This window comes from Coloeus monedula (assembly GCF_965178545.1).
Source record: "Coloeus monedula genome assembly, chromosome: Z".
NCBI lineage: Eukaryota > Metazoa > Chordata > Aves > Passeriformes > Corvidae > Coloeus > Coloeus monedula.
The window spans coordinates 15,394,707-15,421,084 of NC_138822.1; the positions used below are offsets into that span (position 1 = coordinate 15,394,707).

At 39.0% G+C, this 26,378-nt stretch overlaps 1 protein-coding gene across 4 annotated transcripts in view; it reads right to left on the minus strand.

Annotated features, from left to right (window-relative positions):
- COMMD10 (COMM domain containing 10) overlaps nt 1-23,877 on the minus strand; it is a 108,775-nt gene extending 84,898 nt beyond the window's left edge. For 3 of the 4 annotated variants that reach the window (XR_014227275.1, XM_082301381.1, XM_082301383.1), the window contains exons 1-5: nt 23,842-23,876; nt 23,614-23,704; nt 22,052-22,123; nt 20,747-20,857; nt 18,869-19,024 (exon numbers count right to left, since the gene is read on the minus strand). Coding sequence is in view for 3 of the 4 variants with exons in the window: in XM_082301381.1 (XP_082157507.1) it covers nt 18,869-19,024; nt 20,747-20,857; nt 22,052-22,123; nt 23,614-23,704; nt 23,842-23,873 (462 nt within the window). In the remaining variant the exon portion in view is untranslated. Of the gene's footprint in view, nt 1-18,868; nt 19,025-20,746; nt 20,858-22,051; nt 22,124-23,613; nt 23,705-23,841 lie in introns of all 4 variants that reach the window. The other variant, XM_082301382.1, reaches the window with a different exon arrangement.
- Between the last annotated feature and the right edge of the window lie 2,501 nt (nt 23,878-26,378).

Genomic DNA, 26,378 nt, shown 5'->3' on the forward strand with positions numbered 1-26,378 from the left:
CCCCGGCTGGTCCGAGCCCGAGTGTCTGTTCCCTTTCCGGGAATTTGTTGATTTTGAGGGGTCTTTTTCCCCGTTCTACCCTGTTTTGTTTGGTGTTAATAAATTGGTTTTTTCCACTTCCACTTGCTGGTGACCCACTTGTCTTATTGGTGGAGGAAAAGGGGAGGCCCTTCTTCCCTTCAGAGGAGACACTCATTCTGGAATGTATTCCTCCTGAAGTTATGTCTCCAAAACCGAGGCAGTACAGCTCATGCACAAATGAAGTACACAACAACAGAACTACAAGGCTTCCACAAAATAATCCTCCTGGCCTTAGTGAATAAAAGGAACTGAACAAAGTCTTACCATCTGCCAAGATAATTTACACACACATTCCTTCTAGTCTAGTGTCTTCCCTCTTCTAGTAAATATTGTGGGTGACTTGGTGAAAGTGTGCCACATCTTGGTTAATCTCTTACGTAATGTAATCTAACAGCTAAATTCAGCTAAGATCATTAACAGAATAAAGCCATGCCAAAGACCTTGTATTGTGAACTGCAAAACATGCCCTGCATCCTCCAGTGACACAAACCTCTAAATGAAAGGTAAGGGTGGCAAAAACTTCTTCCATTGGCACAGCTCAAAGACAATTTCTTGTACCTATATGATTTACATTTACATACTAATGTATGTTTTACTGCATTTATCTGTACACTGGATCAATCCAAGAACTGTGTTAACAAACACTAGCCACCACATAACTAACCATACCTAAAGGAAAACTATATCATGACATATCCTAACCACCCAGGCAAATACAAGATGGTTAGGGAGCTTAGCCAAGGCCACAGTTAAGGGAAAGTCATAGTCTAGACTGACTGTGTGTACAGCTATAGGAATAGGACAGCAGGAAGAACTTCAGCAGGTCAGCTAGCAGTCTGTCAGCTTCTCTGCAATAAATGTACCATTCAAACTTCAATTTGTCATAAAAATAAGGACGTTTACATTTAATCAAATGCATGAAAGCATGCAGACCACACAAAGGGACCCTGTGAAGATGTTTCAAGTCTGGTCCACCTCATTTTGAGCATAGCTTTAATAACAGTATGCCCACAGCCTATGAATTAAAAGATGCTTTAAAGAAAGTTATATAATTATAAAAGCAGATGAATTTTTATATATATATATCATAATTCTGCTTTGATTTTCTCTAACTTGATTACATCTTGGTTAGTGAAAACAATAGTGCATGGCCCATCCCACCCAAAAGCAAGGAACAATCTAGAGTGGATTCTGTCTACATGCTCAAGTCAACCACATCAATGGACAACTCTGCTAAGTCCCTGTGCTAACCAGCATTTTCCAGGAAATTATACCAGGATGATACAACTAAAAATCATTTTTCTCTCCACAAACTTCAATGAAATTAAGAAATCAAGATAGTACCTAAAAAAAAAAAAAGTTCAGTTAAGATAATTGATAATGGTCAACAGAAAAGGACTCAGATCCTAGGTTATGGGATATAGGGGTGGAAGCAGCCCAAAGCAGGCAACTGGGAACAGAACCACCTATTGACAAAACATCTAAACACGAAGGACAAACACAGAGACAGCGAGTTCTGGAACGTGATGGCTCTTCATACTGCAGTCACTATGGTTCAAGCCCCCTGCTCCTCAACTTAGAAACACCCTTCTATCAGCTACTTAAACAGGTCATTACTGTAGTAGGGAAACCAAGCCTTAGAAAGGATAGCAGCTTACCCAGGATCATAAAACAATGCCACTAGAGACAAAAACAATATGCAAGGAAGCCTGACTTTTAAGACTTTTCTGAAGCTGTTATATACTGTGTACTCTGTGTAGCATGAAAAAACAAACCACCAAAAATAAAGAAATTCAAGTGCATGTTTTCTATTTCACTTTCAATACACATCTATCTCAGAATACTGTAGAGGGCTCAGAACAAATACAATATATGTAGCAGCACACTGGCCTGAGTTTATAGCTGAAAAGCAGCTGTAACTCTTGTTTTATATACTGCTTTACCTTAAAAAATTGTTTTCCTGTATAATTCATGTCTGTTTTCTCTTTTAACATAGTTGTATGAGAATAAGTTTTAATTAATAAATAGCATGCTGCCTAAAGCATCAAAATGGTCCATTTTCTTGAAAGAAAAGTGCAGCATGTATCTGGCAACGGTTGTGTTTGTTTACTTAGAAGACATTCAACATCCTGAAATGTCAATTAACCTGTTGAGAGTAATGACATGTTTTTGCATGGCATTTGTGTCAAGGCACAGTATTTGTTAGTCACAAAGTGGTACATACTTTAAGGCAATTTTTTCAAATATGAAAGGACTATAAAATTGTTTTTTCTGTAAAAAGTTTTACACCAGAAGTAAAAAGAATGATGGGAGAATGGTGTCAGAATATGTGATATACTAACTGAAAAGCATTTACTGGGGCAGAGGAGTATTTCTCCATTCCTAGCACGAAAACAAAGCCATGTTTTTAGCTATTGTAGACCTTCAGCTTCTTTTCACAATTTCATCAGCAGGTTAGAAATGTGCAAGCTACCTTGTCACTGCAACACTAAACACTGTTGAAAATATACTGTTTAGTGCTGTAACTTCTCGTTGATATCTCTGGCACTTATTTAACCTCAAGGTTATGTTTAGGAAAAAAAAACCAAAAAACCCACAAACCCAAACAGGTGCCAGCTGGAAAAGGGGAAGGAAATAAACACAGGTACTAAACAAAACCCATAGTAAGAATTTATGAAAATGCTTCAGATCTGCTCCATGAACCCTTTGGCAAATAAGTCAGGGCAACAAAAATAGGAGGAAGCTTTCAACAAACCTTGCAAATCCTCGACTCTTGTGTCCATTTTGTTTCATTCAGGCTTTTGAAGAGATTACCATGGCACTCAGGACTAACAAACATCGAAGAACTTACGCACCTCCCCCTTCCAGCACTCACTCAGTACTGGCTGTAGAAGAGATAAGGCGTATCTGTAATAAGCTCTGTACTCCCTTACCCACACCGCTTCTCAGTAGCCACCCACAGCTGTCCCAGGGCAGATCCACACTAGAAAGCAGCTAGTTACCCTACTATAAGAGGATCTGACCCTTCAAATTAAGATGAGCAGCACCTGTACAGTTACATAAAAACATCACTTCTGGTCTGTCTGTGATGACCACAGTCATTTTCTTCCAGTGTAAAACACTGGATCTTCCAACTCAAGCCCTGTCCAGCAGACTATTTTCCAACAGCTAAACAGTAGAGTGTAGTATTTTACACAATAAGACAAGATCATCACCAATCTAACATAACTATGGTAAAACATTTCGGTGAAAGTCACTCTCTTGAAAAAAGCCCAGTGCACTAAATGTCAAGGCAGCTTTTAGAGCTGATATAAACCTCAAGCACAATCTCCAACCAAATCAAGGTTCACACAGCCAAAATTAACACCCACAGAATCCACCATTTCTCTTGTCACTTACAGCCCATTGTGTTTTTACACACTCTCTTTTCCTTTCCTGGTGTATTTTCACCACAGTTCCTTACTTTATTTTTCGCTGCCCATAAACCTGAACTGAGAAGAAATTCAAGAAGTCTGAGAAACAGAACAAGTTTCTGTATTAGTTGTCAAAAAATACTTCTCTATATATATTTATTTTACACTGCTCAATGAGAAATCACATAAATGCTCTTTGGCAAAGAAATTCAGGCTAATCGTCTTAACTATACAAGAACCAGGCTATCAGACTCAAAATTAAGGACTACCACTTTGAGAAGGAAAGCAGAACAAATGTCAATAACAGGCATGTTGCGGGGCTCCAACCTGAAGGAGCAAGGATGGAGCCCAAGTGAATAAGAAACTGACACTAAAAAATGGTTGGCAATGACCTCATTTGAACAAACAAAATAAGGCAAGTATGGTGAAACAGGGAACAGAATTTCAGAATTTCAGAAAATATGTATTCACCTAAAATTTTTTACCCAATACTTCCAACTTCAGCCAAACTTCTGAACCAGGGTCCCGTATTTTTAAAGGACGACAGAAAAAAGGGGCCTAAATACTCAACCAGTACCAGAGGAGGGAAAGAGGATATTTTTCAGTCAGTCTTGGCTGATAAACTCAGATCACACCTCCTGTCTGTCTCTTCACCCATGAATACTGGAAGTCTGATTTAATTTTAAGCAGAAAACTGGAATTTTCATGTAAATTACCTGATTTTAGAAGGGTCATAACAAACCTTTCCAGAAACTAAATGGCTCTCAGACCTCACTGATGTGACACAGCTTACATCTTACCACAGTGCCAATAGGATGCCATACCATGCAAACCACTGTTTCTCATCCACGATTTGGCACCTGTCTGTACCTCAGGAAGTGCTTTAAACATAGACTCACATAACTAAGAGCAACAATGAGTAAACAAAGCAATGAACCTGCAAGAACTACATTATGGAAATACTGCTTGGACACATAAAATCAACAGCACTGAGGTTTTTATAACCACCAGGCATTTAGACAGTTATGAAACAGCCAATTACTTTACAGATCAAATTTAACTGTCATGAAGACCTAGCTAATTTGTTCAGGTTCTTGCTTTCCATTTTCTTGGCAAGATTTGCTACTTTCAAAACACCTAGATTTCACTAAGTAGAATAAGATGTTATAATCAGAAAACATACATGATTCAGAACATGTTGACAATTAATCAGCATTATAGGTTAAATACTACGTAACAATCCACTATAGATTAACTGGCTACAGGAAAGCCTATGAAGATCCTGTCATATCCAGTATTAGCCTCTCTGGCAAGCAAATGACCCTGAGCATTTCTACAGGCAGAGAGAGAAATTATGATTAGCAGTTAGCAAAGAGCAAGAAAAAGAATTCTCAAAACCAGTGTTTCATCTTAAAGTCTAAGAAGTGAGAAAAACACACTTCTGGGCTGAACTTTTTAATAAGCCTGATGGACAGAGAATGCAGAAACAATTCTAAACTGGCAGTAGTGTCGTGTAGTTTCATGCTTATGAAGGAAAAAAGGTTATGAAAGCCCTGCATGGAAAAGGACATACAGCATAGGCAAACTAACATATCCAGTTTGTTGAAGTCTATTACTAGTACAACAACAAATGTTTTCAGTATAGCTAAAAGGTAATTGGTAAATAAAAGTGATAACATTACCATATAATTGTTAATCTTTGAAAATCAGCTGTATAATGCAGTTTTACAACAGTATTATTTTAGTTGGGTATTTCTTCCACTGTTAATGGGCTATGGCTTCATTTGTCTGCTTGAACTTTTTTTAAAGCAACAAAACACCCCAGCATGTGCCATTTAGGTAGCAAAAGATTTTCATTACCACAAAGTTGCTAAGGAACTGCTGAAGCTTTCCAACATGACTTAGAATTTTAAAGCGAACTGAGCTTGTGGCCCACGGTCAGAATTAAAAGCCAGTAACATGACCACAAATGAAAATAAATCCTATCATTCCTTCTGAAAATTCAAATCTTGGTACAAAACTGAGTGCTTGTAATCATAGAATGGTTTGTGTTGAAAGGGACCTTAACAATCATCTAGTTCCAACTTCCCTCTCCTCCACACACATGGACACCTTCCATTAGACCAGGTTACATACAGCCACATCCAGCCTCGAACACTTCCAGGGATGGGGCACCTACAGTTCCTCTGGGAAACCTGTTGCAGTGCCTCGCCACACTCACAATAAAGAATTTCTTCCTAAGATCTAATCTAAACCTACCCTTTCTCAGTTTAAAGCCCTTACCTTTTCATTCTATCACTACATGCCCTTGTAAAAAGTTCTTCCCCAGCCTTCTTGTAGCTACTTTTGTGGAGTAGGCCCCTCCTGGTACTGATGGTGCTGAAAGACTTGATTAACATGGACACCCCTGTTCTTGGTTGCCAGCAGCCTTCTATGGCACAGTTTGCTTCTGTAGACTTGCATAGCTAAGAAATAACATCCAGGCTTCCTGACTTTACGTCCATACTCAAAGACTGAGTTCAGGGTAGTTTAAGTGCATCTATAGTTACCTCTCAGGCAGTCTGATTAATTTGAGGACATGCTAAAACAGTGAGATTTACTTTATTTTTTCTGAGGTTTTTAAAAACTGCATAAAGGAAACAGAATGCCAATAACTTCTTACTGACTCATTTTTTTACAAGTACCACAGAAAACAGTCTTCCATTAGGCTGAAGCCCAACAAACTATTTCAGATAAAGTAGGTAAGTTACAGCAGCACAGAAATTAGTTTCATGCTCCACTGGTATATAGATCCACCCATTTGATTTTCAAATAATTTAATCCTTATTTTGAGAGACCATTTAGTTCAAAATGATCTGGTATTTGTGATGACTTCAGTGTTACTGAACATCACATTATGCTTTTCAGAGCCTGAGAAGAAAACTGACATGCTTGAAGCCCTATTAAAAGCACCAAAATAATGCACAAGTGCATGGCACTATTTTTCAAAGTTACACTCTCCTCATCTACTACTAAATGTGGTGTATCTGTAAGAGCATGTATCAGTTTACACACAGCAACTACTCCTGGAGGTTAAGTTCAGATTCACTACATCAAGGCTGGAGTGCTCCCTACTTAAAAGGCTACCTTACTTCATAGTTAAAAGTCAATATTGACATCTTAAGATTCCAAACTCTAAACTTCTACGATTTTAGTGTTAGGAATGAGTAACTAACACTGTGCAAGAGTGCATAAAAGGGGGATGAAAACCCAACCTTCAGCCCATTCTGGAGGAACTAGATTTCTGACACCTGAAGAAATAAGGAACTCCCCTTGAATAGCCCCAGTGTGAGCAAAAACTGTACCTTAAAAATGAAGCCTGACAAACTGAAGAAGTGCACTACCTAATGTCGGTGCTTGCAGTAATGGGAAAAATAAACAACTCAATGTCTCTGTCCACATGTACCTTAGCAAGGTACCTATAATGTCCCAAGTACAACAACTACAGAAAGAGAGAAATTACATCTTATTTTAACAAATGGAATCAGAATTTTGTCATTTTATCTCAGATATTAACTCATTAACTTCAATAATTTTTCTGTCTATATTGAGAGGTACAGTCCAACTTTTAAAACAAAACATCTCCTGGAAAAACTGAAAGGGCTGTTTATGTAATTTAAGCCACCTGTATTATCCTCACTGAAACTGTTATGAACAGTGAAGGGATAATGGGATATGAAAGACATCTTCACGAAATCTTTTTCTCATATTACTACAGCAGTATGTATCACACTGACAACAAAACATTAAAGAATGTTTTCCACTCAACAACATACTTTGAGGAAATAAATAATCCACAACATAATAAATTTTCTAATGCAGTTCTTTCACTTACATTTTTTCAGTTGTTCTAAGCAAATAACCTACAGGAAAATTAGTATGGCCATCCTTTCATTCAGTTTAATTTTTGAAAGAGTAACTGCCATAGTTAGTTACTGCACTGAAGACAAAATAGTCCTCAATTCATTGTAGAAAAATAAAATCAAAATACTCATGTTTAAAGTTTGAGGACCTCCTCATCTTTCAATAATTAATTAGACAAAATATACTAAGACACAGTTAAATAAATTAATGATTTTCACTTAAAGGAAGTACTGTAACATGCATGTATAGTTTTAATGTAGTAACTATCAGTTTTGTATGATGGGAGAGGACTAAATGTGTATTACATATTAAAAAAAACCCCATTGGTGTACAATGCATTAGTATAACTTTATACCTGTGTAATCACACCAGCATAAAACTAGAGGAAACCATTAAGTCTTCTCTCTAAAATTTACAGCCGGAGGTGCCAGTTCCACTTTTCATCAGCAAACTCAGCACTACAGAATCAAAAATCACAATTAGACATTAAAATGTCAATTTTGCCTGCTGTGATGATGAAAATAATTTAGGAATGATTTAAGGGTGACAAAACATCCCTGACTACGAACTCCTTCAAAAACTCTCTCCCTCTCAAGAAAAAGAGTATTACTGCAGAGGAGACAGCAGGAGGATGAAGCCAAAAGTGTACTCAATATAGCAAATAAATATTAAAACAGAAAAAAGGGGCAAATTTTTAAGAGAAGGCAGTGATTGACAGGCACAATTTGCCAATCACCACAGGTAGGGTCTTCATCACAGAAACCATCTGTAATCAGGAAGTGAGTGTTTCCTTTAAGATAAGCCCCAGATCAAACACCAATTTTCTCCTGATGGGAAACTTGAGCATTGTGAGTATGGGAGATGACTGCATAAACACATTGATTTCTATTCTCCATTGTTGCTACTGACTTCAGTTGAACTCAGGAGTCATGAATATCTTTGAAGTTCTGGATGCTGCAGCTTCTTTTCAGCAGGTCTCGCTGTAACAATTGCTCCATAGGTGAGCAGTGAAAACAGCTGGATTTTCACATGGTTGCATGAAATTTCTGACTGCAGTCTTTTACCATGTTTTTAATAGCAGTAGAAAAACATTTCTATTTTTTAATAGAAAATAGAAAATAAAGTATACAGTAGTTAAAAATCTGTCCCTCTACTGGACAAACATATTCAACTTCAATGCAATTCAGCATCCCCATTTCATAAATGGGTTACTGAGGCATTTTGTAGTTTCAGTGAAAAGTACCCTTTAATAGCAGGTTTAAAAATTGTAAAATTCATATTTTACCTGTACATATGAAATACAAAATGAATGACTGGCATCTTCAGCTGACAGTACTGGACAAATCTTTAAATTAAACACAAGACTTGGAGCGGTCCCCATAGAAATGGTATGTAACTATCAACAAAACTGTAAGTACAACCACTCATCCATAGAACAGATCCAGAACAATAGGTTGAAGATTTTTATGAACTACAGGTCTGTAGTTACAGTCAGTCATAACACATATGTACAGCCAAGTTAAGCAGAAGTGGCATAGTCAACTACAGTGACTCACACTAAATTTTTAAGACTGGACTTTTAAACTTTAAAGATAGTTTTGCAATGTTTCTCAGTCATGCAGGCATAAGAAAGTAAGAATCACTGGATGGATCCTATCTATCTAGACACAATACTAGAATGCAATGTCAAACCAGATTCTGCCTTAATCTTGCAGATACTGTGAGACCATCAACAAACCAGCGAACAAAAAAAAAAAAAAGGAAAGAGGAACTACATTTTTCACCACTAGACAAGAATAACTAGAAATAAAGGTAGTTGTAGTATAAAGGCAAGTAAAGAGTTAAACTGGGCTAGGCAGAGAGACAATGAATTTACAGAATCCTGTAAAAATATTGATCAAATGGAGCACAGTTTGGGGGGGGGGGGGGGGGGGGGGAGAAAAGTATCTAAGCCTCAAGAGAAGGCACTGTTATGACCAAGAGACTGAAAACAGGTTAGGTCAAAGACTCAGTACATTGAGTGATTAAACCAACTGGGATAGAGGCACTGAATGCGAAGAAATCTTCACTAAAGAGAACAAACACATTACGTTTGCTGTGCAACTCTTGGACCCCTCAGCACAACCTTCCTTAATAACATCAGTGACTTAAGGCAGCAAAAAAGAATAAAATGAAGAGCAGTAAGTCTTTTAACTCTGTAAACTGTTCATTTCATCTTATAATTAATGCCAGAAAAAGCAACAGGGGCAAAACAAAGAGCCAATACCTCACTTATCTCTCAGAGAAGATATTAAGAGCATATTAAAAATAGAAGAGACTGGGATTTAACTATAAAAGGAAAATATGCACAAATTATGAACCTAAATCTACCTTATTTGGTGAATATATAAGTTTAACTAGATTCTTGATCCAAGACTAGCTGAAGGTTAATTTCTTCCGATTTCCCACTGTTGTCTTCAAGGATAAAATCCTTTTTCTCTTCAGCAAACTTTACTTAGCATGTATACCAACAAAAGTGGTATTTTAAGACTTCTTTGTTTGATATTCAAACCAAACCCCCACATCTCTTCAACACTGGAATTCAAAAAAAAGACGCATACCAAAAAAAACCCAGTATGCTTCAAAAGGAAGGAAACAAAAGAAATAATATTAGATGAAATTGGTAGAGTAAGACTAGTGCTAAGGTTCAACAACTTCAAAAGACTTTCCCGTAACTGCAGTTACTGCAAGTTTTCATCTTTAACTGATTTTTACTGATAAGCAACTAGCTTGAAAGCAAACAGAAAGAGACTCTATGATAAACATTAGAAACAGCATTCCAGTTTCAAAAACCCTAGCATTTAAGGGTTCACCTTAAGGTGAAAGGCAAAGGTAAATGTACGGTTGTGCTCTGTCTATGGCAAATTTGTGGGCACAGAGTTGCAGTAAAAATGCACACCAGTCTATGACCACTTAGTTATTAAGTCATGGCTAACTGGTGTTTTTATCTAGCAGAATATGTAACAAGATCCAGTGGAGGAGATTAAGCTGGACAGCTTTTAATTAGAGATAAGGCAGACATTTTTAGTAACCATAAAAAAGACCCCAGAAATTACCTGTCATTTCAAGCCTTGAAATCACAAGGAGACCCCTGTTCCAAATGCTCTTTTACATATTGAGGACAAATTATGGTTTGTATTACATAGGAAGTTACAGAAGATAAGCACAGTACTCTTTTACAACCTTTAAAAATGCTATTTTGCACGTAGGAACAGAACAAAACTTACAAATCTTTCTAAACATTCTCAAAATGTACCTTTTTCCAACCTTCATAATTTACACTTCCTTGGTAGAAGACAGAAGAGGGCAAGGATAAGAAGCAACTCATAAAAAAATCCTCAAATAGTACATAAAAACTGAAAATAATTAAAATTCCTACTAATGAAGCTGGGTGAGTGAAAGACTAAGACTCAGTTGTGCTGTAGCTGGTGATTAAAATAATCTCGTTAAGTATAAAACTGTGTTTTTACTTTGCATTTCATCATTTGCAGTCTCTTTGCCTCTGTGAGTGTATTGGCATCACATAATGCAACTGGTTCACCATTCACTGTGACAATGCCTGTAGGTACAACACTGTGTTTGTGACCTCAGTTTGTCACTGTAAGAATTAGTTGATCAGATACTAACAAGAAATGGTAATTCTTTCCTATAGTTTTGAGCTGTATTCCTCCTTTTGCATTCTTCTGATATCAGATAAGAAATCTGTGTCATGACATACACACACTGAGCACACCAATACTCCTTTTTTTTTTGGGTCATAACCACCACAGGATCCATGTGTTTCAGAGTATTTCTGTAGATGTGCCAGCATTTACCAGAGGGAACTTAGCATATTAACATTACATATAAGCCCATCAGCAAGAAGGCCAGTTTCTGAGAAAATCACTTTCAGAGTTTTTCCCATATGGTTTCAAATAGGCACTCAAGATACAGAACTGACAGCTCTGTCAAGAATTTTAGGTACATAACTTCACTAGTTGCATTCCCACGCATCATTATATTAAGCAATGCTGTCTGAAAGCTATAAAAAACTCTTCTTGCTTGGCAACATAGGACTTTCATCTTTTTCTTTATATCTATTTTAAGGATACCATGAATAGCTTTCCAAAACAAGAAAGCTATGAAGCACTTAGCTTGATCTGCCTTTAAAACAGAGATTTGAGCAGAGTACCAAAACATATACAGAGAACATAATATATGGGGGAGGGGAAGTGGAGAAAAGCAACAAAACTGATGAAAAACTGCCATGAGAATTCAGAGCAAACCCTACTAAAAATCTACCTCTTTTTTGCAGAGGAAAACATACATTTTAATCTGATCAGTGTGCCCTCCTTTCTAAACTTGTACACTACCAAGCAAAGACTTAAAAACTGGATCAGACTGATATCAAACTATTATCACTGGCCTATCACTCCAAAGGCAAAATTAAGAATGTGTTCAAAGGAAAAAATTATACAAATACCATCATTCTAATTGACTAGGGTTGTATTATCATCAGCAGAAATAATATAATAAAGGCCATATGAGTAAGGACCAAAGAACCAATTAACACAACAGCAGAATATACATAATTAATAGCCCTGTGTAGCTGAAGACTGCCAATAATTCGGTGAAGAAAAATGAAAAGATTAAGTGAGTAATAGTATTAAACAGTACAGCTTTATTTTAACTCCACAGTTTTTATTAATTTCTCAAGTCAATATCATCCCTATCTACTAAGCAGTAGATTAAAAAATTACAAAAAATTTCAAAACCTATGTTCAAAAACAAAGAGTTTTTGTCACACAATAGAAATAGTGTTCAATATGCCACAGAAAACTTGACCTAATCAGTATTCTAGGAAACACTTGTTCTTCTGCTCTAACAAACACAATTTGACTTGTCATCCTAACGAAGTATCAACCAGCACGTTACCACCTACACCTCTTGCACAGAACTGACAGACTCAGAACTCAGAATACTACTTTTTAACAACTTGTACTGTGCAGGCGAGAAGAGAATCTGGTTTAAGAGAAATAACATGTCAATACAGACAAATTATCTGTAAGAAATTATTTCTCATAATAACTAGTGGTCTTGAGTCCAAACGTGAACACTTCTGCAAGCCAAAAGATGCACTGGCCTACTCTCAAAAATGGCAGAAGTCAAGTATTTTAGTATTATTATGGAATAACAAACCTGGACACTCAGTTACCCACTTGTTTTGACCATAAGTTAATCAATTCCACAGGTTGCAATGTTTTCTTAATGTGTAAACTATACCCCTAATAAAAAAAAAGTAAAACTGTCTGCCATTTTTTATTGTCTTGAAAGAGAAATGAAAGATTACTGCCCAGTCCTTCTTGTGTACACCACAGAAAACACCATACTGTCAGCATTTTAATACTTCCAGACAACCTCTAAGTACCATGCATCAGGAAAGGCTTAGAATTGTTTTGCGACACAGATTTTAGTAAAACACAATATAAAATTCCAAACAGGTCTTTCTTAGTTATTTCATAAACTCTACCTTGTGAATGTGTGCAGGGACACTGTGTATGTGTTGGAACAGAACTATCGAGATCTCAGTAATGTAAATCATGACCCTGATTCTGCACTTGGATCCACACAAGCAATCCCTTTACATACCCACTAAAGCTGCTTTAAAGAAAATTCAGGGTACTGTCGTACAGAGAAGCACATGGTAAGCAAAAGTACAAAAGAATGACACATTAACTAAATACTGAATTTGTGTGTAGTGCTGCACACCACCTCAACAGGTCAGCAACAGTCCCTACCAAATATGCAATGATAAACAAAAAGCCTATATGTACTTTTAAAAGAACATGAAAGAGAAAAGAAAACCCAAGCAACAACTAGTATTCACAGACTCATAGAATGGTTTGGTTTGGAAGGGATCTTTGAAAATCACCTAGTCCAACTTCCCTGCCACAGGCCAGAACGTGTTGATCACTAGATCATGTTGATCAATGCCCCATCCAGTCTTTTGAACACTTCCAGTGATAGGGCATCCACAACCTCTCTGGGCAACCTGCCCCAGTGTCTCACCATCCTCATCAAGAATTTCTTCCTTAAATCCAGTCTAAATCGAGAAACCTTCCATTTAAAACCATTGCCACTTGTCCTGCAACTACATGCCCCAGTGAAACATCTCACTCTATTTTTCTTGTAAGCCCCCTTTAAATGCTGAATGGCTACAATAATGTTTCTCTGGAGCCTTCTCTTCTGCGGGCTGAACAACCCCTACTCTGTCGGTCTGTCTTCACAGCAAAGGTGTTCCTTTGTATCACTTCAATGGTCCTCCTCTGGACCCATTTCAATAGATCTGAGTCTGTCCCGTGCTGGGGGCCCCTCAGCTGGATGCAATACTCCACCTAAGGTCTGAGAAGAGCAGAGTAGAGGGGGAGAATCACCTCCCTTAACCTGCTGGCCATGATTCTTTTTATATAGCCCAGGATACGGTTGGATTTCTGGGCTATGAGTGCACATTGTTGGCTCACACCAAATTTCTCGTTCACCAGCACCTCCAAGTTCTTTTTCTGTAAGGCTGCTTTGAATACATTCATTATCCCAGTCTTTGTTCACACCAGTGGAAGCTCTCACTCAGGAGCAGGACTTTGCACTAAGCATTATGAAGCTCATGAAGTTCACATGGATCCTCTCCTCAAGCCTGTCAAGATCCCTCTGGATGACATCTTTTCCCTCTACCTTACCGACTGCACCACTCAGATTGATGTCATCCACAATACTGCTGACAGTGCATGCAATCTTACTGTCATGACATTAAGTCATGATGGTCCCAGTCCTTTTATAACAGTCATCACACAGTCTATTTCATACTCTATTCACATTAGCTATTCCCAAAATACAACAGAAGTATGTCCAGGACAGGTAACATGAAGAATGGCAAGCAGGAAACTTTCATGGAATGAGTGAGAAATTACACGCAATGTGGTTTAAAATAAAACCAAGAAAGACCACATTCTTGTTCAGCATTTCTCACAGTGGAACAGGGGATATGCATTAATAATCAAAAGATAATGGATATACTGTTTTTAAAAAACATCAATACATATCACTTTTCCCTCAAGTGGTAGAAAATCAGAAATCAGGCAAGTACACAGACTAAACTTCCACATTCATTAAGTAGGATATCTCATAAGTGAGAAACAATGATCTTTTGAGGGGGCAAGTTCTAAGTCCTGACATGAGGCATAAGTTTCTGGCAAGCATGTTAACTAAAGGATTCCACCTCTATGCTTTCATCCGAGGTGCCAAAGACCAGGCACACAACAAATAAATTTTCTGGTCCACTACTGTAACACCTATATTCCTGGAATCTGAATCACAAACAAAACTACAAAGTACACCTGATTCAAAAAGCCTCATTATGAATCCAACATCAACCACGCACAGAGCATGAATAAATCGGTCTGAAGAAACCCACACAAACAAACAAAAGAAATCCAAACACCCCCACCATGCATCAATCCTCAAGATTCCTACCTAAAGTAAATGTCAATCTTATCTCTAAGACAGGAAAGAAGAACACCAGGAACTAAAGGCCTGTCAGCCTCAGTCTCTGGCAAGATGATGGAACAACTAATTCTGGAAACCATTTCTAGGTATGCAAAGAACAAGATCACTTGCTGTAGTTAGCATGGATTCATGATGGGGAAGTCACACTTGACCAACTTAATTCTACAGTGAAAAGACTGGTTTGGTAGACAAGATGAAAGTAATAGACAGGGTCTGCCCTGACTTCAGGGAGGCCTTTGGCATTATGTCCCGTAAGATCCTCATAGCCAAGCTGGTGATGTACACTGACAGTGCAGACAGAGAGGTGGGCTGAAAACTGGCTGAATGACTGGTAAACAGAGAAACAAAGTCTAGGTGGAGGCTAGTAACTAGAGCATACCTTAGGGACAAATATGGAGTCCAGTTTTGTTCAACGTCTTCATCAGTGATCTAGGTGATGGGACAGGTGCACCCTCAGCAAATCTGCAGATGACTCAAAACTGAGAGGAGTGGTTGGTACACCAAAGGGTTGTGTTGCCAACACAGAGGGACTTGGACAGGCTAGAGAAATGTTCTGACAGGAACCTCATGAAGTTCAACAAGAGGAAGTGAAATGTCCTGCACTGGAGAGGAATGACACTAAGCACCAGTACAAGCTGGATGCTGTCCAGCTGGAAAGAAACTTTGTGAAAAAGAACCTGAGGCTCCTGGTGGACACCAAGTTGATCATGAGCCATCCTGGCCTGCACTAGGAGGAGTATTGCCCACAGGCTGAGGAAAATGGTCCTTCCCCTGTACTCAACAATGGTGAGGCCCCACCTGGAGTAGGATAATCAGTGCTGGGCTCCACAGTATAAGAGTCATGGACATACTGGAAAGAGTACAGCAAAGGCCACGAAGATGATGAAGGGATTAGAGGACCTCACATATGAGAAGAAGCCAAGAGAGTTTTTTAACTCCTTACATGAAGCAAAGCTATAAAGACTGAGCAAGGCTCTTCACAGTGATGCCCAGTTACATGACAAGAGGCAACAGGCACAAAATGAAACACGGGAGGCTCTCTCTGAACACGGGAAAACATTTAGGTACTTTGGGGGCGGCCAAGAACTGACACAGGGTGCCCAGGAAGGTGGTGGAATCTGCATCCTCACAGATGTTCAGGTGCTGTCTAGACATGGTCCTCAGCAACTGGATTTAGATGTCCCTGCTTGGGCAGAGGGGGTGGATCAGATATATGCCAGAGGTTCCTCCCAGCTTCAACTGTTCTGTGATTATGTTGCTGGAACTTGTGATAATATAAATGTCATTCTTTTTCTGTACATAATATTGCTTCTGGAAGAGAAGTGAACAATGTAAAGTGGAAACTCATATATGGCCATGTAAACAAATACCAATATAGAGGGCATATTTATAGAATCAACTGATTTATATGTTACACCTATATACACATGTTGAAGAGGCTATTAATAATTCAATGCCATCTCCTTTTACAAAGAAATAAGTAAATATAATTTCTAAATCAATATAAATACATAAATTGTATACCTAATCTAAAAAGCAACCACTCTTATGTAAGTATTTTTCAAGCTTATAACATTTTTTTAACTTTAATTGAAGAGACAGTGGTGAACATTTACAGAAAATTGGCTACTACAGCAATGTACCACAAGTAAGAGAGTATTTTTGCCCACTATTTTTCAAGGTACAGAAAGGTAATACAGAAAATGCATGCAGATATGCAGTTACACAGAGAATATTGAAGGAAACAATGCAGTCACCTACTGCACTTGCAAGATATTACAAAGAGATTCAGAAGATTATAAGGAGATGACAAGTTGTTCTTCCATTACACTGCAATTTTAAAAAATTTTTACTTCTGCGTGTCTTGCTAGCAGAATAAATTCTTTATTCAGCAATTAATTTTGTGAACTTAATCTTTAAGGAAACTCTCATGAACTTCAAGTCTACAGGATTAATACTTCAGAGACTTTAAAAACAAACTGAGAAAGCAAATTCAAGTTCTAACTCAAATTACACTCAAACTGATACTCAACCTGTTATTTGGGAAAAAAGCAGGAGGGAAAATGATGGTGTAGCATATATAGAGGCACACACCTGTATTTAAATCTGCTTTCACACAAAAAAGCAAGTAAATTGCACTATGACATTTTTGCAGTTGCTTTCCCGCAAGCTCAATTAAAAATGACAGTTTAAAACTTCGTTATATGGAATGCAATATAGTAGGAAAACACCATATCATTAGGAGATGGTACTGAAGTTAGAAAGAACCTACAAAACCCTGACATACACCAGAAACACTGTATGTTACAGGGCTCACAAAACTCAAGACAAGCAATGTCATTCCCAAACCAGGTCACAGAAGGACCACAGGTATGTATGTTACAAGCTGGAAATGAAAGAGGATGAAAGGTGTTTTTATTAGTTTCTCATATGCTGAAGAGCCAGCAGTAAAATATGTACTAATGCATAGTCCGGCTGAAGAAAGTTTTTAAAAACATCTGCTTTGTAGGCTGTCTTCAGAACTGCCTTCCATTCTGCACATATACTCTGCATGTTGAAAAGTTAACTTTATAATCTTTCATTATTTCAGTTGGTTTTCCAATTACTTACCTCCTTCAATGGACAGTCATACTTGCCTGTATACCTACGGTACCACTGACCATTTAAACTTTGGGACTTGTACACTTGGTAACATTACTTCAAAAAAAAACCAGAAACCCAAAATATCTTGCCGATTCAATTATTTTTGCATAATTATACTATCAGTCATTTACTCTGTTAGGTTCATGAGTTATTATAATTTTGCATATCAGAATCCTATAAATTTTGTGTCTAAAATTACCCAGTTTTACAGAGGATCAAGTTTAAATACTTAGAAAAAAATCAACTGTGATGCAATTCAGAGTATCTCTAGTCTGTTCCATAGACATACATCATCTCAAAATGTGAATTTTACATCAAAGTGAAATTCTAGATTTATTTAGGTGCAAGCAGGCTGGTACAAATTACGTTTTTCTAGTTCTGTCTGTGCATCATGTATACTTAATACATACAATTTATTTTCTATGTTTATTTTACTCGCCAAATCATTAAGTAACAAACTGAATCTTATCCCAACAAGATATAAAGCAAAGATAAAGATAAAAATAAAGTAAGAATAATTGAGTCAGTGTTTCACAATTCTTTCTAAAAATTTGATCCCGGCTGACACTGGTCTTCTATATACAATTGTATTCTATATACAGGGTTATATGTATATAGAATATGTATGTATGTAGAATACATATGTTATGTGTATATATGTATATACATAGGGTATATGAAGGGTTATTATGAAGCAACAAAATGAGGTATTACACCTTCTCATAGACATAGACATCTATGCCTAAAGATACAATGAGACTTCCATAGCATGTAGGAAGTTTTAACTGGCAACAAGCACATAGGAAGCAAGATTATATGCCATCATAGAAAAACACCTCAAAATTATAATAAGTATCTCGCAAAATTCACTACCCAACCAGCTTACAAAATAAAATATGGCAGGAGCTCAGATACAAGTACAGAGAATCACCGGCCCGATGAGCTCAACCACTACAAATGCTCATGAGCACATGGTACCCTGGCCCTGTTGTAAAGCCTGTTCACAAACATCTCCAAATGTACATAGGTTGCTAACAGTGCATATATAGCCAGGTTCCAACAGTTACAGCAGCTCAGCTAACATGCAACATCTTTGTAAGATAACAGAATTCAACTGTCTTGATCAGATTTATCTAGTACCTGGAAGAACCCTGCCTTGTCACAAACTTTGTACCTTAGTTTAAATTCCTTGCTTTAATACAAACTAATGCAAGTTTATTCTCTCTCAGAAGAAAAACTACACACATTACCTTCTGAGGGGTCAAAACCCTCTGCCTGAACTTTTCAATCGTATCTTGACCTACAGCTGCCCATGCACTAGCAAATGCTTCAGCTTTGTCTTGATCCAGGTGAATGCTTTGCAGCTGCTGTTGCAGTGAAGCAGGCTTCAAATTGTGATAGACTGCCTGTGAAAAGGAAAAATAACTGCTGTTGCTGAGTGCTGCTCTACAAGCCACACCACATACGTTCTAGCACAAATGGTCACAGTGTTCACACAAGATTTTTACTAGCAACTCCACTGGGGGAACTACATGCAGCCTGTTCATTAACCCTCTAACTTGGGAGACAGAAAACTGTAACTATCTCAAAATGCTCTTCTCAAGATAGAGAAACGACAAAAAAATAATGTAGACACAAGCCAGATCTGAGTATATGTACAGTTATCAGTGAAAAAAAATGGGCTTTGAAGCCAATTGTGACTATCAAGAAAGGAGAACTTTTCCAAATTCACACTATTCAAGCAAACCTAAACTACAAGGTAATATGCTGAAAAACCAAGAACAGTTTGCCTAAACTGAGTGAGTTAGATATAACCTCCCTATTAGTGTCAATTTTTTTGTGGAAGACACTCTGTGTCATTCTTCACTTTCAAAACAGGACTGTGTCACCACCAGGTCAGGGAAAAAAAAGAAACAACATATGTGGCAAAGACTGTACAGCAGTCTTTTTATCCGTAATGCCTCCATAGACCAAAGGGCTGTTAAAACAGTTATGGTCTGACAGAACAAGCATCTGCTCCAAGAAGAATAGCTATCAGCAGGAAGACAAAGAGTGCTCATACAACATGTAATCCATCTGGGACTCCTTTTTTTTTGGCAGATATTAATATTCTTCACTCTTTTTTTTTTTTTAATGCAAAAAAAGGCAAGAAAAGAATTAACTGCTTTTTCTGTTCATCTTCAATAATTGTAATATCAATTAAGCAGTCTGAGGAAATCAGGAAAAGGCAATAAACAGGTAGTTCTGCTGTTTTGCTGAGATGAAAATTAAAAATTCCAGTCTGGAGGTGACCTCAGGTTTCACTTTCATTTTTCGGTGGATGGGAGCCATGAGGAGGACTGTTTGTTTTATTTCTAATGCAGAGGAATATGTTAAGTGAACTGATCATAAACTGACATGTAAGAAAGGACCAGATTTAAATCCCACAACAGACCATCCCTATGCATGCACTTTGCACAACACTACACGTTCTATACTTGAATGAAATGGATGGATAACACCATGGGCTTGACAACTTTTAAAACAGTTACCCTATTTACCTATTTAATTTATTTTATTTATTGTAATACAACAGCTTCCCAACCTTAGTAGAGGTAGTCCACGGAATCAGAAAACCTCTGTTTACAAGGTGACTACACCTTGCAGTCATCCACTCATCCAAATACTAGAGCTACATTAGGTGTGCCTGTTCACCTCACTACAGACTGCTTCTGTGCACGAAAATTTTCCATAACTGACTCTTAAAGTAACTTAAGCTGTGCTCAGTAATGTTATCTAGTATTTTCCTCACAAGAACTTAAAAAATGCAGGGCTGGCTTGTTTACAATGAATAAGAGAGAACAGTATATCTCATAATTATCAACAGTTCCCGTGGAGTCATGCAGACCTCGCTTCTACTATTAGCAGAAATTTACATTAGCAGAAAAACCACTCCAGAAAGGCACCTAGTCCCATCCAAATCAGAAAGGCATGAAACCAAAAGCAGTAAAATCAGAATCCCAAAACATATATAATATACTACAGATATGTTTTCACTAATTCCTTTTTAACTTCACTGTCCTATTTTTTAAATCTACAGTTGGATTAAAAAATACATTTATCAATGTATAATGATGAAAACAAAATACCTGTTCCAAAATGAATGATATAGTTTCAAGAACCAGATGAAGATCTTGTTTTTCCAATGAAAAAGCTATTTGAAGTTTTTCTTCCTCCTCTTCACTGAAGGTACTTTCAGCCTGAAGCACAAAAATGGTTAGTCCTGACATTTCATTTAAGGACCAAGAGCATGCTTGTCAAAATAAAAACTTTCTCCCCATCTTTGTAAACACAGTGGCTATGCAGTTGTTTCTAAATAGAAATCACAAAGCAAAGCTCTTTTCCAATAGAAAACACAATTCCTCTCACTGAAAATCAAAATTAAAAGCCAACACAGTACCACAGGGTTACCTGACAGACATCAGAAAATGCTTTCTCTTTGTACCTCATAGACACTACAGAAATATTCTTCTTTCAATTATCAGATCATCTCCAACAACCTTTTATAAATAAAAATAAGACAAGTACAAAGAGCATTATTTAAATCACACCCCAGAAAACAGAAGGCAAAACTGTAGTTAGTTATGTATGCTTCTTCCATTCTGGATACCCTTCTAAAAATCACCTATGCTGTTGCAAAGGAAATAAAGGCCTAATGTACATTTATTTTGAAAGTCAGATTTGAATCTGTAGCCTACTGTGTCACTAAAGATAATTGAGAATGTGCTGTATTTTTAAAATACAGCAGTTGTACTTACTATACCACAGCAAATTAAATAGTAATTTAAAACACAGACACTTTTAAAACCTAATTACTAACAAATCTATAATACAGACATCAAAGCACCACATTTAGACCACTTAGTAATCCAAAACTGCAAAGCTTCACAAGCAAAACAATTTAGCTGTCCAAATAAAAAATGATGCAATTACACAAAACTTTCAATGATCACAACGTTTGTAACAAGAGTATCAAAATGGAAACATTATTTGAATCATTAGCTGTTAAAAGGAAACACAGAGCTCCCAGTATCTGCCTTGTTAAGGCAATGAAGTTCATTTCAAGTTTCCAGCAATTTAACTAGGTACTTATAGTTAGGTACTTTAGAAAGGTCAGCAGAACTATTCATGAGATTGAGTGGGCTGAATTAAAATAACCACTTCAGCTCATGTAAATGCTGGTTAAAACTGTGAAGAGCTACTAAAATGCTACAGAGTAGTAAAAAAGAACAAACCAAACAAACAAAAGGTTGCTGATGCATTTCAGTTACCAAAGAGTTAATATCCATGCGAAACCACTGAGAAAACTCTCCGCAATTAACAGGGCACCCAAGCTAGTGATGTTAATAGGAAAAAAAACCAAAAAACAGCAGTTGAATCAAATGCATCCTTACAGTCTCACATATATAATCTTGAATATATTTGCATTTTTTCCATGCTGCTCCAGTAGTACTGTACCATTCGGCCTGCATGTATATAAAATTCTGTGTTTCTTTTTATACTTTTTCTGAACACAAAACAAGGGAATAAACAAAATCTGAGACTGAAAGACAATGAAACTGACAAAATAATTTCTGGTGTAAGATTCATTTTTCAGTTTCCCCTGCAATATTTAGTACAAATTTTAGAGTTAGCCTGCATTTGACATTTTGGCACTGTGCAATGAAACTGACTTCTGATTTACTTTCTTAATTCTGCATTTATAAACATCTTGTGCAAAGATGACAGAAATTTTCACTGAAAGCTCTGGACGTAATTTTTATCCTCAATTCCACAGGTGTCTTTAGTTGATGGACGTGCACAAATGCAGAAAAATAAATAAAACACGCATTTAGTGTTTCCCTTGTATTGTAAAATGTGGAACATGTAAAATTTTCTTAAGAAAGGATGTTCTTTGATGTTTGTATACCGTCAAGCCTAATCAACAAGAAAGGTGAACAGAGAGAAGCCAACAAGCTCTAAGGGATGTGCAGGTTTTAGAAAGACAAATTACTTGTTGGAAGAATTGCCTTGTTAACGTTTAGGGCTTGACATGTGCCAGTGACCTCAAACCTAGGGAGAGGTTAACAAAACTTGGGAAGGAGGATGTACCACTGATAGTGAACACAAAGAATGCAGAATTTATGGGCCTCAAGGACATTTGACAGAACTCCCAAGATAAGGAAGAAACTAACAAAGCCAACTCAGCAACTGTGCTGAAATCAGCGTGGACTGGGTAAAAGGTAATCCTGCAGGGCGATTCATGGCCACTGATTCATGACCACCAAACCATGAAGCCCACTGACTCAAAAGGAGAGAGTGAGCACGCAGACTAATTAGCATGGGAACCAAGAGAATGATTAAGCAGTAGAAGACAGAATATTAATTAATAAGAAATATGGAACTTGTTGCCAATGAACACTGAAGCCTTTGTTTGCTAAAATGTGTAAATGGTAAAAAGTTTTTATGGTTAGGGTGCTTGACTTGGGGAATAGCACTGAACATCAGGCCTGCACAATCCTAAAATAAATAATCAATCTCTCGCTCGAGTGTGTAACCATCGGCTTTTTGCAAACCCAGTATAAAACTCGATTTTTGTGGACAACACTCGTGAAGGCAGAGGCAGAGCGTGTACAAAAAGTCAAGCAACTCGCGCGTCCTCTGACACCGCTCTCGGAGGCGCCAGCACCTGGAGGCAGTGGGCTACAACAAGCATCTCTCGCTCTCATGCCATTCACCTTCTCGAACCATTCGTTACCGGCTTTTATTTCATTCCCCCGACAGAATTCTGAATAATTAGTGAGGAATTAAATTAAAAACCAAAACCCTTTAAAGAAGGGGATGGTGGCGGGTGGTTTAGGCTCCGCGGCCGCGCGCCCTCCCAGCACCGCCGAACCCCCGCTCCCGCCCCGCCCCAGCGTGACACGACCCCGCCCCAGTGTGACACGGCCCCGCCGGCTCCCCGCGCCCCGCCAACCTTCAGGTGCAGCTTCTGGAGAAGGCGGGAGAGGAGCCGCGGAAACCGGCCCGGGTCCACGGCGTTGAGCAACGACACGGCCCTGCGGATGCTGGGAGAAAGGAGGGAGGGGGTCAGAGGGGCCTTGGCCGCGCTGCGCCCCAGCACCGTGGCGAGACCTGCTCCGCCCCGCCCGGCCCGGAGGGGCAGAGCGGCCCGGCGGGAGCGGCGCCGCCGAAGCGCCGGTACCTGTCGCTCTCCGGCACGACGGGCGCCGCCATGGCTGCGGCGCGAACCCGCCCCCGACGGCGGCCTGGCGGGGCCAAGCTTTGCCGCACCACCCGCGGCGAGGGCAGCGCGAACCCACAGAATCAGGGAGTGAACCAGGGTGAGAAAGATGTCTGGGATCGTTGTGTTCTAGCCCATGATCCGGCACCACCATGTCAGTGAGACTAAAGCAGTGGAGTGTGACGTCCAGTCTTTCCTTAACCACCCCCAGGGACCGTGACTCCACCACCTCCCTGGGTAGTCCATTCTAATGTTCAATCACAGTTTCTGTGTAGAAATTCCTCCTAAGGTCCTGCCTAAACCTCGCATGGCGCAGCTTGAGGCTGTGCCCTCTCGTCCCGTCGCTGGTAGCCTGGGAGAAGGTGCCGACCCTCACCGTGCGCGGAGGGCGCGGGGCCGCTTCCCGCGGGGCTCCACAGCGGCGGCGGCGGCCGGAGGGGCTGCGGCTGAGCAGCCGGCGGGGACGGGCCCGAGCCGCCGTGGTGCCCACCAGCAGGCAGCGGGGACGAGTCCGCATCCTGGTGCCACATCCCTCAGCCCTCTCTGTGTGGAACTCCTCAGCCCCTCAGGCTCCATTTGTTCCCACGTGGGAGTGCACAGTCAGCCCCTGAAACACCCATAATCACAGTTCTTGTTTGTAGGCCGGGAACATCGCTATGGCAACAGCAAATTGTTCTGGAGGCCGTGGAATCTACAGACACTGGCTGCATTCCCACCTTCCCCCAATAACCTGTGCCCAGGTAACACTCCCAAAGTCCCACCCCATCCCACGCCATTGAACTCCCCTACATATGGCTAAGAGCACACCATGCCTTGTTTCAGGCCAAGTACAAGGTTGTCAAGCTACATAAACAGAACCACTAACTTTCAAGCATTGAATTGTGTGTTTCTACTCCATTTGAATGGATGTAATGTCTATGAGACCTTTATTTTCCATTATATTTGGCTGAAATTTAAAAAATGGGATCAAAGACAATGGGATGAGCAAACAGAGGGACAGACAGCATAACTGTGTAAGCCTTGTTTTCCTAGGAAGCCAACTAAAAATATTAGAAGTCTTCAAAAGTCTTTTGAATGTGTGTGCAAAGGTTCATAAGGTGTGTCATGAAGGTAATAAATGGCAATAATTATGGTAAGCTCAAGAGACAGGTGGGAAAACATTGGAAAATTTTGAGGGTACTGTGAAGAACGTTTTATAAATGCTGAAATCTTCACTCTGTGAACTGAAGAGAATTTAGTCAACGCAGTCAACTTCAACATGGTCAGCATTTCAGCCAGAACATCTGAAAAGACAATGTCTGTTTAAATAGACTTGGCCTTAAGAAGCAACTTTAGGAGAAAAAAAAGAGAGTGACAAATGTCGCCATATTCCATCAGGCATTTGAAAGTAGAGAATTCTTGCCTGAGACTTTAAAAACATTTGTGCTGTACTTCTGTCCTGGATAACCCAAAATGTTATTGTATTCCATATCTGTCTGTGCCCGAAATTGTTACTGACACTTTAAGGCCCAGCGCCACAGAAACAGAAACAGAAGTGTGGGGCAGGTGGGGGTGATACCAATCCCTTTAAAAAGTTGGAGCACCCAAGTCAAGTGCTCTTTTCCCTCGTGGCATTTGCTCAAGGCAGAGGCTATTTCTGGTGGGTTTTTCTGGGCTCACAACAGCAGCAACCCAAAAAGCTGCATTTTGTAATCAGAACCTGTTTCAGAGTGAATTTTGCAACACCTGTTGACCCTGTGAAGCTTGAGTTAGTCGAGGCCGGGTCACCACATGTCCATGCTGAGAGACAGTTTCTTCCCTCCTCCTCCCTCCCAACACACCCATGGCTCAGGAATAGTAGCGTCAACACCAGCAGAGTCCAGCAAGTGACAGGAGACAGAGAAACAACAGCACCAGCACCTGATGAACCAGAGGTTGACACCGTGGGGCCAGGGTCACACCCCGGTGATGCCCGTAATTCCCATCTGCCACGAGAACTGCTTTGTAACCTCCTACTTCCCAGGAGGATTTTCTCACCATTTTCCCTTTGTCTTTCAAAGCACACTGCTGGCTATGGGGGGGACACCATCCTGGGAGGGAGGGGGCACCACTCCACCATTTTAGGTTTCTCTTTTTTCCTGGAGGGCCAGTGAGATTTAGCAATTTTTTATCTCGTGGTTATTCACTGTTATTGTTTGCCTGTTGCTGTTTTGAGTGTTAGTTAACTGTTATTTTTTCACTTATATCTGCTCATATTCATTTCTCTTTATGGTGCAAAGGGATTGGTTAAAACTATAAGGGGAGGTAACTCATTTCAGAGTGTCCACTTTTTAAATTGTCTTAAACCAAGACAAACTCTTGCCAGAAGTTGGACCCACTGTCACTGTTACGAATGGCCATTACATTTTTCAAGCTGTTGTTCTGGGATGAAATACAATTACATTCAACTATTTCATCTGGTTTTCTGTGCTCTTATAAAACATGAAAAAACAATATTCTTGCAGGAAATTTACCTGGCT